Below are 14,605 nucleotides of genomic sequence, written 5' to 3' on the forward strand. Positions count from 1 at the left end.
CACATGAAATCCTGTTGATTCTTTATTTCAAAAGACAAGTTTACTTTATTTTACATTTGTTTTTAGTCTCTTTGGTGAGCGGTGAAGAGTTTGGCTACCTGAACATGTCTGCTGAATGCATCCCTAAATACCACTGCAGAGGAATGCTGTGCTTGGTTCAGCTATTACACTTTAATAAAAACATCAGTGAACATTTTGTACACCTGATTCTTAGTGCTTTTCTTTCTTTTTCTTTTTTAAAGGAATACCTTTGTCTGCATTCAAGCGTAACCTCAGATTCAGCTCGTTGAGAGCATTTTCTCCTCGTCAAACCCAAAAAACTATGTTGGGAATACAAATTTAGGCATATGTAACTTTTTACAACGGTTTTGATCGTTGACCGTTTTCAGCTTTCGAATAGCTTCTTGAAGGCGGAGCCGATCTCCTGGATCATGTCTGAGGTGGTGGTGGACCGGCCGTGCTTCTCGAAAGCCTGACTGTTGCACTGTCTGGTCAGGGAACAGGCGCCGAACGCTGCAACCACCGACGGATTCACACTGCCAGACGACAAAAGCAGATGGTTAGTGCAATGTGAAATATGCGGACCCCTGAGCGCCTCAGGTTGATCAAATGTTCCCAGAGTCCGAGGCAAATGAGGTGAAGCAGCTTTTAGCTCCTATGCTCATCACCAGTGGAACAAACTCTCTGAACACCTGATGACTGCTGGCACACTCACTTACTTCAAAACAAGCCTTAAAGCCTTATTGTGTGCTCCAGATTTCCAATAAATAATACACTTTTACTTTATTTATTCTCTTTTGTCTTCTTAATTGCTGTGTTTTAGGTTGCTCGCCCATTTTCACACTAAAAGTAGGAGGCGACAATGCCTTGTGTTGCAAATTCACAGCCTCCATTTCACACCATAGAAGAGCCACAAAGTTTGTTTACACATGCTAGAATTAACTAGGAATGAAGCCGTCAGAAATCTCAGTATAGATTAATTGTATTTTATATTTTTGCATTAGAACATGATTAAGTCTGTTAAAGTCTGAAATATGCAAAGCATCCTCACATTGTGCAGTAGGTAAGAAGGTGGTGGTGTTGGGGGATGGGGGGGGGGGGGGGGGGTACCCCCCAGAAGGGGCTCAGAGACATTGCAGGGGGGACGCAGATCAACGTGATCGCTACATAAATGATTAACATGTTTTTCTGGCTGTGAGGAGATGAACCACAGCTCCTCTATGTCATAGTGAGCCCTGTTTCGATTTTGCAAAGCAAATGTTCAGGTGGAGTGTTTTGTTTTTCTTCCTCTTTCAGAGCGATGCATGTCTTTTTTTAATTGTTATTTTTGCACAGAGCCATTTTTCATAACTATAATGTTGTTTTTTTTTTTTTTTTAAAAGTTGAAAATTTAAATGTTACATTGTAACTTCACTGTTTGTAATAATAAATAAACTGGACTCTATATGGCAATGAGAATATATCTAAATAACTTCGGGGATTTTTTTTTTTTAAACGTTCTAGAAGTCTGCACCACAATGCAAACACAGCCAGCGGTGTCCTCACCTTCTGATCATCCCTGCTGTGGAGGCAGCGTGGGCCCAGTGTGCCAGCACTCCCATAGATCCAGAGAGGAGATCGCCCTGTCCACCACATCTCCTCCCGCTGCCCTCCACACTGCATGAAAACACTGGAAACAGCAGAAAATCACAAGCTTACACTCATCTCAACAAATGCATGGAAAAAAAAAAAAAAAGATGAACCATCAACAAGCATCAATTATGAAGTGGAGTGTGACACCAACCCCTGCTGCCATCTGTAATGAGATCCTGTTCTCCCTTTAGCACCAGAGTGAGGTTTCCCATTGCAGCGCTGAGCTGCAGGACGCCGCGTTGGTAATCACTGCTGTCCATGGGCTCGTGGTGCTGAAACAGCAATAAACACTTTCGAACGAAAAAAAAACAACAACAAAGAAAAATACTTAATAGAATGCCATCTACTGGTGGCTGTCTGAACTCACCAGAGCTTCGTAGAGGCGGGTGAACTCCATGAAGTTAGGTGTGAGGATGCCCTTCTGGTACCCTTGAATAACAGATGGTTGCTGTGTAACCAGCCATAATCCATCCTGTCGAAAAGGGGACACACACACACACACACACACACACACACACACACACACACACACACACACACACACACACACACACACACACACACACACACACACACACACACACACACACACACACACACACACACACACACACACACACACACACACACACACACACACACACACACACACACACACACACACACACACACACACACACACACACACACACACACACACACACACACACACACACACACACACACGCTGGATGACTTTGCAAATGAAAGCCCATCTGTTCAGTAGCTGGAAGTCGATTTTATCAAGACTTACTGCATCAATGACGATGGGGATATCTCTTGCTTTAGACCTCTCGATCACCTCCTGAAGAAGAAATGTCAGTGTTACTCCAACACAATGAGGAATTACATATCCAACTCACGAAAACAAAGTGTTCAAGCGCCTTCTGTAAGAATGTTATTTGTTTTAATCCTCTACTTAAAGGAACACTACTTATTTTTAATGTAATTTCTTAATACATTTTTTTTTAAAGATTTTTTCAAAAACCTTTTAAGCCTGTGATAGCTCAGCATTAATGTTTTTAAAACAAAACAACCACCAGATACAAAGGTGAAGCTTAATGTGTATCAGTAGTTTCCACCTAGGAAGCGTTAAATATTACACGAGTTAAGGTTGGAGTTGTGCACAAGTAGTTGGCTTCAGAGGAGTTAAAAAAAAAAAAGAAAAAGGAAGAAGAAATATTCCTCTTGCCTTGGCTGTTTTCAGTAAAAAGTCGTCTCTTCCTAGACCTGGTCCCACCACAAGGCCATGCAGTCTTGGTAGCCATTTTTCTATTTCTTCCACTGCATTGGGACTGTCCCTTAATATATGCACACACAAGACACACACACACACACACAACACAAGTTTGAATGCAATCCTCCATTCTTTTGCACTACCTGTGGTTTGTGTGAGACACTCATACTTAAAACTATTGCACCCTTAAACATTAGTCATTCACTAAAGCCTTTTTTTATTTAGGTTATGATCAACTCCTGTTGTTTTACCTAATTTCTGAGATGGGGTATTCTACCTCCAATTTATTTAGGAAAGACGTGTTTCTCTAATTGACTGATCTTTTTTTTTTTCCTATTCAGATTCCCATTAAACTGCAGAATCTGACTGAGCTAATAATCTGCTTGTGAAAGCTGTGTGGGGCTACTATAGGAGCAAAGTTGTGTATGAGCATCGAGATCTGTATGTGTGTATAGATATTTGCAAGCCTGCGTTGTTTATGCATACACCTTATTTACACCTATATATGTATGTTTAGTTTGTGCCTATAAACTTCTTCCGGTGGGCCGCTCACCCAGCCGCATTTTAACAAATGGATTTTGTGACACTGGTACAATTAGATTTTTACTTTTTAATACCTTGGTTACTGAGTGGCAGAATTGTGAAGCTTAATGTTTTCTCGTCTGTACTGAGCCTGCTAATCTGGACTGAGGGCAAAAATCCAATCAAGAAAGCAAAATCCTTGAGAGAAATCCAGCCTTGTGACAGCGATGTGCAATAAGGCAGATTTTCTTTCTGATACAGAGTGAAAACAAAGCTAGTATTGATGGTCCTGATCTGATCTCATACAATATCTGTTCTTAATCTATGTTAAAAGCCCAAACTGTGCTGAACTCTATTTTTCCTAATAGTACAAAAAAGAACTCAAGAAATTGTCCAGCAACTTGAGTAGCCAGGAATAGGGGAAAGTTGTGTGACTGCTGCCTCCTGCTGGACAACCGAGGGATCAATACATCATGTAAGTGTGATGTCATGTTATATGTATATACTTAAAAAAAAAAAAAAAAAAGTTTTAAAAAGAGTAAAATTAACTTCTGAAACCTAAAGTATAAGAGCGTGGCCTCCAATTCAATGCAAGTATGTGTATATAACTTTGCTGATTTCTAGATCTGTATGTAGGCATTTAAAAAATCACACACATCATAACCGCAGTTTTCACAGAACAGAATCGCCAAGCATGACACCGTTTGTGATCGGCGTCGGCACAGTCGCACAAAGTACATGTACTGTCTTTCTGTACATCTGTGAACAGTGCTGGTATCACGGGGCAGGCGTACAGCCACAGTACACATATGTATGACATGTGGAACAAAACAAGTCCCCTCAACTGGTGATAAAAGAGGTTCTAATAAGTAAAATCCCCTTCATCTCTGATGAAAGAAATCACAAGAGGCACACTTGATTATGGAAGTATCGATCTACATATCAGTGCTGAGCGAGAGCCTCATCTGTGTAATCTGATTACAGATTTTGAAACGCATACCAATCTGTATATGTACAAGTATTATATATAAAAACAGAATCCACAAATCATTTGCTGCTATAATAGCCCCATATAGGTGTATCTAGTAAAGTGGAAACAGTGTGTACTCAAGTTTCTGAGACAAATTTCTACATTTGCAAATCTTCTAACATACAATGCAATAAACATCAAAACACAATTTGCAATTCAGTGTCGGTGAGCTTTAGGAGTATCCATTCATAATCTGGTTTGAGACAAATTTGTGGGCCCACACTGTGGACATTCTCTGACTCTGAAGTAATGCAATATCTTCCTATTGCAAATGTCAATATTTGTTGCATAAATTGTACATTCCGTCACTTTTTTTTTTAATAACACACCAGCAAACATACATGAAACACTATACAGAGTGTTTGGGATAATCCACAAACCTAAATTTTATAATCTCCAAAATGTCAGGGGTTTAATTTGATCATCATCTCACAGAATAGAAGAACAAAGCATGAAGAATTCACTTGTGCCGTAGCTTTTTGTCGAGTCCGAGTTCAATGAAATGTAAATAATATCATGCACCAACGGTCATATTGATTTTCCAATAGAGGCACTTTGCAAATCTGATCCGGGGCCTACATTAAAAACCCCCGTACCCAGTGAGACCCAGACGGAGCAGAAGCTTCTCTCCGACCCGCCGTCCTGATTTTGTAACCCAACGAGTTTTCGAGCGAAGGAGCCGTTGCTGGAACGGGATCTGTACTTACAGAACGGGATGAACGATGAGTTCAGGGCTGTAGGATTTGATCACAGTCGCAGCGTCTTTGGTACAGAACACGTGGGACAAGTCGGCCCCCTGCACACGAGAAACAGACATCGCCGCTGACCCAAAGCTGGACTTTCACCAGAAACCCGTGAAGGATCACAATCAGTGCTTACCACTTTCAGTGCAGCGATGGCAGCAAAGTACGGCGCTCCCGTGTAGCTTTAGTAGAGAGACATGGAAATAAAGTTTGATAAATATTTCATTTAAAAGGGTAATTCCACTGTGAAACTGTTAATGTAATATATGCTTTTGGTACTGTACCCCTTTAGCTTGATCTGGTATAGAGACAAGGTGCAAAATAATGAACGAGGCTTCAGTTCTTTTACAGAAAAATAAGGGAATTTTATGTGGAAAATGCTCCAATATAGAGAAATATTTGGCCTCGATCAAGATTAATGGTTCCCAACCTCTAGTCTGGGACCCCCATATCAATGAGATCCTAAAGGAGTGTGAAGCTTTGTGTGCTGCCAGATTGTTAAAATCAGATTCCTACAATCTGTCACAGATCAGAGAAACAGCTCCAGCTTGGGAAAGCTTCAAAATAAAATCAAAAAATCTTGACACAACTGAATTAGCTCGTAGACACGGTATAAACAAAAGTGGGGAAAAAAGTTGGGCTTAATGTGACATACTCCTGGCATCCTCCTATGATCCCGATCCGTCCGTCTTGTCCTTTGTGCTTTTTGGACGTCAGCGGAGGGATTATCGTCTTTACTAGTGAGAGGACGTCATCATCCATGCCTTTGTGTGATGTGGACCCCAAAGTGTAGTAGCGCTCAAACACTGTGGAAATAACCAGAGTGAGAGTTTGAGAGTGACTGAATAACAAATCAGAAGGTGGTCCACTGAAACAACAACAACATCCATCAGTGAGCCGTCACATTACAGCCGATCCGAGCCACCCACTCCACCTGCAGGCTTCACACGACACCAAAACGAATACCTAATGTCTGAGGATCTGTGCTCGACAGCGGTGTGTGTTGGCTCGAGCAGTCTGTCTGTGGAGGGGGGCGTTTGAGGTGGCCGGACGGGCCTCGTGCGTGTGACAGCGAGGCGGAGGAGATGACGGGGGCGCGGGCAGGAGGAGGAGCAGCAGCCGTCTTGCAGGGAGTGGCTGCGGAGCCGGGCCTGGAAGACGAGATGCTGGAGAACATCTGACCGAGCATCTGCAGCATGTGCAGCTCCCGGGCGTGCTCGGCCTCCCTGCGGCGGTCCTCGGCCTGCAAGCGCTGCTCCTCCATGCGGTAGAAGCCGTCCTCGGCCTGGGCGCTCTGCTCCAGGAACTGCTCCATGAGCTTCTCCATGGGGAAGTTCGCCCGCCGCTTCCGGGGCCGCTTAGGCGCCCTGACAGAAGAATGACTGGCCGAGTGGCTGCTGGTGTGAGGTCGGACTGAGGCACCTGAGAAAAAGAAGTGCAGCAGTGCATGAGACGCAGGTTGGTGAAGGTACATGCAACATAACCAGCAGACTGTTGCTGTAATCCGCTTACTTGTTCACATTTTGAGTTCCGTAAAGTTAATATTCAAACAAACGCGTTGCCTTACTTGGTCTGACGGATTAACTGGCAGATCAAACCAGCATTATATGCTCACTTGGGTAACAATTATTTTATATTCCATAACTAACAGATGTAGAAATGCATGTAGAACAGTCACGGCTTTACTTCAGCTTCGATGAGCAAAAAGTGATAAACAACATTTTTAGAATCAATGCTCTTAAAGCTGATATTTATAGAAATACACATTAAAAAAAGAGGCAAAAAACAACTTGGAATTACTGAGGATTTATCTGAAGGTTAAATGTAAATACTCATGTATTTAACTAGTTAGTAATGTGACATATAATAAAGCAAAATCACGTGTGAAAACATGCATCATATTGACGTTTGACATGCTCATATTTGCAGACGCCAGTGTCTGCACATTAAAAACAAGTTTCAAAATGTCGCTCATGGGGACATTTTAAAAGAATGTCAATCATCAATATTTTATTCAGAAGTCAATACAGTTTGGATTAAATTCAGTGCAGATTATATTGTGCGTCTGTTGTTATTTAGAGTAAAGCTTGACCACAACACTGAAGTACAAGGAGCGGTAACAAGAAAAGTGACATCTGATGAAAGCTTATGACTCCTATTAAAAAATGCACAATTAACTCATTGGACTTTGTGATCTCAGACCAGAGTGATTATTGAAACAAAGAGTAACTGCACTGTGACTGAAACACAGTATATTTACCTCCAGTTAACGCCTGTGATTGATCGTTTTGGAGTCACAGATTGACAGGGGAACTGGGGTCTCTGCATTGACTTGTTAGGTTTGTTCTGATTACTGGCTGCAGAAAGTGTGGGTTGCATGTTGTGAAGTAGTCTGAAGGAACACGTTGTAATGTTCCTGTGGAGGAAGATGAAGATGAGGATACTCACCGCTGTTCCCCACTGTCACTTTCACCGGGATGGGGATGGGGACGGTGGGGTACTCCAGCTTGACCTCGGTCTCTGCAGGGTAAGGATACTCTCCGGTGCTCTCGGAGTAAACGTCCTCTCCATCCTCCTCCAGGCCGTCCACGGCCTCCTCTCCGGCCGCCCCGCTCTCCATGAACTCCCCGGGGTCAAGTCCGGCCGGGCCGCTCAGGATCCGCTCCATGATGTCGTAGAACTTGCAGATCTTGTGGTACTGTCCGTTGTTGCGCAGGTTGCCCTCCTTGGCCAGCAGGTACTGTCTCTTCAGGCTCTTTATCCGCACCCGGCATTGCTCCGGCGTCCTCTCGAAGCCCATGGCGCCCAGCCTGCGGGAGACATCGCGGTACACGAAGCTGTTTCGGAAGTTTCCATCCAGCGCCGCCTGGATGTCCTGCTCGCCCCAGATGGTCAGCAGCGTCCGCGTCTCCACGTCCGACCACAGGAAGCCACGCGTTGAGTTCGCTTGCATCCTCCGCGCGGGGCCGGCTCGCAGCAGCGTCACCTCCAACCCGGGGAGCGGATTAGGACGTCTGGAGGTCTGGATCCGGGGCTCCGAGCTACATGAAAGCCGCGGGGCGTCGCAGCCCCGAACAACGAGCGGCCATTCAGGCGAAGCGAGCGGCGGCGCTCATGGCGGTGGAGGCGAGGAGCGGCGTCGGGCCGGAGGGATCGCTCCAGCACGTACGGGTCAACTCCGCAGCATGTTAGCTCCAGCCTAGCCGTCTGTGTTTACCCGGTGACGGCCTGAACGAAATGCGTAGTTTAAAGGGTGTCGTGGTGGACTGACTGGGGATCAGGTGCTCCGGACCCCGACCGCCGGCTCCAGTGCCGTTTGGGGGGTTTCAAACTGACCTGGGATCAGTTCTGAAGGGAACTTCACCTCCTTCCGTCCGCGAGTCCGCCCCGGACTCACGGACGATGTCCGCGCGGTCCTAAAGCCCGCGGCAATCGGTTAATTATTTGATTAAATAAATACATAAATCAACGAATAAATAAACAAATGTAAAAAAAAATGGGGTGAGAATATATATCCGTTATATTTTTTTAACATGTCCTTTCTTTAATTAGAAATGCATTCATTTATGGTAAATAAACAGATTGATTATTTTTTTTATTTAAAAAAAAAAAATAGGAGTAAGAATATACAAGTTTTACGTCTCCGTAAATTTCTTTTAACATGTCATTTCTTTGATTAGAAATGCATTCATTTATTGTAAAAAAAAAAAATGTATTAAATAAATAAACAACCAAAGAAGGAAACGCTGTGATTAAGGGAATATGCATGTATTTACTCTCACTATGGATTTTCAGATTGTGAAAATGTTTGGATATATAACAATTTGTACAACTGATTTAGGAGAATAGAAAAGAGGGGTTTGGATATACAAGCTTGACTTAATACTTTTAGAACATTTCTTTTTTTGTTTTGTTAAATGTGACATTCGTTTGTTGTGTTTTTGTCTTGGTTAAAAATGGGGAAAAAGCCATTGTTAGGGTTGTTTAAGGAAAAATAAATTTTGGCCACTGAAAAAAATCCTCTTCCAAGATACACTGTAAACAGCAGCCCTGTGCATGTAATGCCAAAACGATGTCCTTTAAACAACCCTAAATGGTGACATTTTCATTTTAAATGTTCCAAGACTGACAAAAGTGCAATAACTGAAAACGGTTTTAGAAAAAATTAGATTTTTATAACTTTGATTTGAAGAAAAACAAATGTGCGATAAATTAGGGGGAAACATTTATTTTGAATTACTCTCTTTGAAAATTGTGGATTATTTGTGTTGGTTTTGTAGACTGCTCCCATGTAACATGTATATTTTGGTTTAGCAATAAACAGCTAGGTAATGTAAATATAAACCAGACACATTATTAGCCATATTTGTGATCCTGCTATTATTTCCAATTAAACAACATCTTGGATGGAGAAAGTGAGATATTTTACAATTTCATTATAAAATATCACTTCATTTTAACTTTAATAGCAACAAAATATTTCAAAACTGTTGGGACAGGGCAAAGGCTGGAGAGGTCCATGGTAAAGATGGGGTTCATTATAGGTCAGTAATGTGATTTAAGTATAAAAAGAAACATTTTAGTAAGATAGAGTCTCACAGAAGTAAAGATGGGAATGATCCTCGTGCCCTCAGGCCGCACTGCATTATGAACACAAACCATTCAGAAACTATTTCCTGGACAGTTCCAGTAATTATTGTGAACACAGTTCACTCTGTAGTCTACCAATGAAAGATAAAGCCGTGCCATGCAAAAAAAAAAAAAAAACCCATCTGTGACTCTAATCCCAAAACACCACATTCTTCTGACTTGGAACTTTTCTCATAATTCACTGTTTTATAGTCGGATAACTCAAAGCATTTCTTGTTCCAAAGCATCTCGGCTGTATGGAGTCAGCTTACACATCTAAAAAGGCACAGCATGCTGGAAAGTAAAGAGTTTTGTGAAACAACATACGCTCCTGTCGAGACGTCGCTTTCAAAAAAAATCTCCGATGGCATCCAACATAACTGACATGGTGTCTATGTGCTTTCAACAGCAGCCACCAACAGCTCCGATGTGTGCAGCTCCGATCCCGCATCAGTCCACAACAAGACAACACTAATCTTTAAGATCAAGTATATTTGATCTCCTCACTTTCCAATCTGTTGGGATTACAGTCAAAATAAGCTTATATTTTCGATGAGATATTGAAATGTCTCACTTTCAACACATCATTTGATCATATGTTGTTTTATTGTAAATAAAAATGGCTTATCTTTTTTTACATTTAAAACACGAGTGTAATATAATGACTATGTTTTGACACGATTATGTGTAACGCTATTGTGTACACATCTAGTGTATACATACAATTGTGTATATGTATATAGAGTTATTGCATTCACACCAATGTGGATATCTATTTTGGACTAGTATTCATCTTGACATATTTAGATATTTTTGTGTACAAGTGTGTGTCATATAAACACATCTATGCATATCCAGATGCTTGTATATGGATAAATTACCTGGAATCATGCAGCTATAGTGGGTCATTGTGTGTATGTATCTATGTTTGTAAAACTACTGTGAACCAGTAAATAAGAAAACCCACGTGTATACTATCTATGTGTTGGTATTTCTGTTGTGTACCGTGTCCGTCCATCTACCTGCCACCTATTAATCCACCTCGGCGTTGATTTACATTAAATTCATGTGTAGATTAAAGTCTGTATTTAATTTCTCTGCTGTGTTCCGTTGTCTTCCAGCTCGGTGTCCGCTGGGTCCTAAAGCCCGTTCCCTCACCCACAACCAGCAGCTGTCAACCGCTCGGACAACATACAGTCAAACATAACACCACCTCGGTACTTCGAAAGCCGCGATACTTCCTCCACTTTACCTTTCTCGTTTCGAAACACCATCGTGGTCAAAACCGACAGCGCAACCGTGATCGAGCAAAAGGCGAGAGTGTGAATGAGTGGAGGCATGTTCATGTTGTCAGACCTCCACCTCCACCCCAGCAGCCGCACTACTACAACCACCAACCTGCTGCGGAGCCGCGCTTCCACGCTGACAAGAGAGCTCCAGTGATCCGGATCATGAGGCAGGACCCCGGGCAAGCAGGACAGGAAGAGACCGGCGGGTGGTGCTTTCACAGTCCGCTCGGAAACTCCTCTATTCACGGAGGAGGTAGAGTTCAGTGCGGCGAGCCGTGTCCGTCGGAACTGCAATACCGCCTGTGGCCGCTAGTGGCACATGGAAACACATCAGAACTGCAGTCCCCTCTGTGGCCGGTAGAGGCGCTGGGAACGATGGCTTACGCTTACTTACGAGGAAAATATTTGAATTTGGAATAACAGCAAAGTAGGGACATTGTTTTGAGAATAAAACAAAGATTTTATTGATGATGAATAAATAAAGTTCTAGATTTTGAAAACCAACCTGCACTGTAAAAAAATCATGTAACCATACCAATAACAAAGGAGAGATGTTAAGACAGAATAACATAGGATAAGATCAGACTTTATTAGTCCTACATGCGGAAATTCAGTCATCACAGCAGCTCCATATTTCACAAATACTTAAAGACAATTAGGATAGTTGCACACAAGAGAATAGTATATATATATAGATACATACATACATACAGTATTTATAAAACACGAATAGTAGTAGCAATTCTTACAGTATTCACTGTTCCACAGTGCCAGGACAGTTGCATTTAGACACATTCCGTTTCCTCCTGATGTTAAAAGGCATATCGCTCTCTTAACATCAACAGCTTGATATCAGCTGTACAGGTTGGATCAGCTTTTTGCTGTTTGTGACAATTTTATACACAAATATCTCAAGTGTGCAGATATTGTGACAAGGACGTAGCATCTGCTGACAAAGTAGAGACAGGGTTAGTAGTTTATACCCCGAGAACACTAAAGTTGGGATTTTTACCCAATTCTGAGAATTATTTGCATTTGTTTTACTCGTTTTGGCTCCTGCAGTCTAACCAATTTGATCCATTTCAATATCAAAATGAGCTTTTTAATGACATTCTTGCTTCTAACTTTTTAATATCTTTTAGACTTTTTAAAAAATATTTAAACTTTTCTAAAAAAAAAAATCCCATGTAAACAGATGGAGAAAGTTTTTTTTTTTCTTTTTTATTCTTGAGCCCACACCTCTTTTAAACCTTCACCAATTTAAACAATTCAACTTTTAAAACATTCAACTTTTAAAACTGTTTTTTATAAACCTCTTTAAACTCCTGCATATCTTTCAAACTTTTTCAAACAATTAAACTTTTTAAAAATTATTTTTAACATTGAAGTAGACGGGAAAAACCTTCAACCTTTAACCTCCATTAACTTCATACCGCTACAGGCTCGTCTCACTTTCAGCTAGAAACGTTATAACTTTTAAAATGTTGCCACATCTGCCCAGTATTCAGGCGACACCGGAGTCCCGCCAGTCGTGCGCACCCAAATGCTGCTTGCAACTTTAATTCTAATTTATTACCAAAAACAAAATAACCCTTTTTTGTTGTTGTTGATTTTTTCATTTCAGTGCCTTTTCCTCCCAGTTAATTGTTATTTACATATTATCTTATCTGGGTTTCATGTCCAGCTTGAAATAATGGTTTTAAACGTTTTTGTCCGCACACTTTGTTACATTTGTCAAACCTTGACAACACAATCCTAGAACATACTTTTCATTATTTCATAAATACAAATAGGGGAGGGGTCATACATGATATCTTTCCCAGCACGTGTTGTTGTTTTTCACTCTAATCTTTGTAGGCTATAGTCAGACCTCAGTTTGAAAACCACACACACACACACACACACACACACACACACACACACACACACACACACACACACACACACACACACACACACACACACACACACACCGCCCACCGGGACGGTCTGGTATAACTAATCAGGCGCACTACCTGGGAGTAGAGGCGCCCAGCGTTTAGTCTTGTAGGCAGGATCACGCCACGTCAGACCAGTGGGGATTAATTTATTCTCTACTACAGTGATTCTTAACTGGCGGGTGGTTGCGACCCTTTTTCGGTCGACTGCTTGTTTTCATCAAGTTTTCTTACATGTGCTGATTGAGAAAAGGAAAAACCCAGGTTGGATTTTATAACACAGAGGGCAAAAATAAACATATATGTGCATTAAAAAAACACTTGGGTTTGTTTAAAAAAAAGAAAAAAAAAAGTCTGAAGATACTGAAGTGAAGTGGAGGTTTTCATAAACAAGCAGCTAATCCAGTATAAACAGTATGTCTTCCTCACATCCCTTTTGCTGGTTATCTAAACTGGTTTCTTTGTTGTGATCTATCTTATGTCAACGGATTTAAGAAGTTGAATATTTCCTTGTTATTGGAGGTTTGACGGTGAAGTCTAAGCCAGCCTAGTTTAAACCCATTGATCTAAAACACCTAAATAAAAACTAAGTAATAAAGAGCAAATTGACAAACAAGCTGCTGCATTGTCAAGCAGTGCAGAGAGAAAATAAATCAATTGATCGATACAAATAACAGCAATGGGAATCACATTTATTTTTGAAAAGAAAGAAAAAAGACATATATGTGTCTATGCATGTACATTAGAGAAAAATCTAAAGTTATTAGTGGCCATTTACTTAAAAATGATTTTGTTTTTAACTGTGATCTTGCAGTTAAATTGTCCTCTTTCCCTCCATTGAGGAGCACCGTGATAATCTTTCTTCGTAGTTAACAGTAGGAATCTCCATAATAATATGCGGTTATTGTCTATGTCTTCATGTGTGGTAAGCGGGTGGAGCGCAGTACACCTGAGCTTCAATCTCTGCACTGGCTGCCTGTGGGTCAAAGGATTGACTTTAAAATTCTACTTTTGTCTGTAAAGCTTTGATCGGTCTATGACCTGAAAACATCTCAGATTTACTTGTAGAATGCGAAACATCCAGAGCGGTGTACCAAGTGTTTCCAGAGACAGAAGCAAACGAGGTGAAGCAACTTTTAGTTCCTACGCTTTTCACCTGTGGAACAAACTTCCTGAGCACCCGAGGGCTGCAGCCCTTAAAACACTATTATTTGCTCAGGCTTTCCACTAAACAAAACACTTGACTTATTCTATTTACCTTCATCTTAATAAGGTTTTTACTTCATTTACTGTCCTTTTGACTGATTTCTTAATTGCCCTGTTTTAATGTATTGCCTTCGTTTCAAGGTGAAGCGTTGTGGTGCTATAGAAAAAAAAAAATGTGCCTTGACTATGATGGTTTTAAAGGCAATTAATGATATGTCCAAACATCTTGTTTTTTGATATCCTGCCTGTGTTCTTAAAGTTTTGTGAGTCCAGAAATGTCTTGCCACAGGACGAATAACCCGGCAGGCCTTTCTGGCCTGGCTGCCTGACAGACTGCGCTC

The 14,605-nt window shown here is 41.4% G+C and overlaps 1 protein-coding gene across 1 annotated transcript; it reads right to left on the reverse strand.

The window, feature by feature from the left end:
* On the reverse strand, positions 1 to 11,368 carry naxd (NAD(P)HX dehydratase). Its single transcript, XM_080478770.1, has 12 exons — positions 11,231 to 11,368; positions 7,652 to 8,431; positions 6,170 to 6,625; positions 5,859 to 6,009; positions 5,340 to 5,385; positions 5,168 to 5,256; positions 2,864 to 2,972; positions 2,426 to 2,476; positions 2,000 to 2,104; positions 1,784 to 1,904; positions 1,546 to 1,669; positions 1 to 536 (listed from the first exon to the last, which is right to left on the reverse strand). Exons 2-12 carry the CDS (start codon positions 8,154 to 8,156, stop codon positions 386 to 388), a joined length of 1,908 nt encoding a protein of 635 aa, XP_080334896.1. The 5' UTR covers positions 8,157 to 8,431; positions 11,231 to 11,368; the 3' UTR covers positions 1 to 385.
* Between the last annotated feature and the right edge of the window lie 3,237 nt (positions 11,369 to 14,605).

Source organism: Lipophrys pholis (assembly GCF_963383615.2).
Source record: "Lipophrys pholis genome assembly, chromosome: 13".
Lineage (NCBI taxonomy): Eukaryota > Metazoa > Chordata > Actinopteri > Blenniiformes > Blenniidae > Lipophrys > Lipophrys pholis.

Excerpts from the sequence above, each read along its gene's own strand:
- naxd (XM_080478770.1), bottom strand. The coding sequence starts at position 8,156 with ATGCAAGCGAACTCAACGCGTGGCTTCCTGTGGTCGGACGTGGAGACG. Across the intron at positions 5,386-5,858 it reads ATCATAGGAGGATGCCAGGA|CTACACGGGAGCGCCGTACT; the intron begins GTATGTCACATT and ends TCTCTACTAAAG. Across the intron at positions 2,105-2,425 it reads TCCCCATCGTCATTGATGCA|GATGGATTATGGCTGGTTAC; the intron begins GTAAGTCTTGAT and ends CCTTTTCGACAG.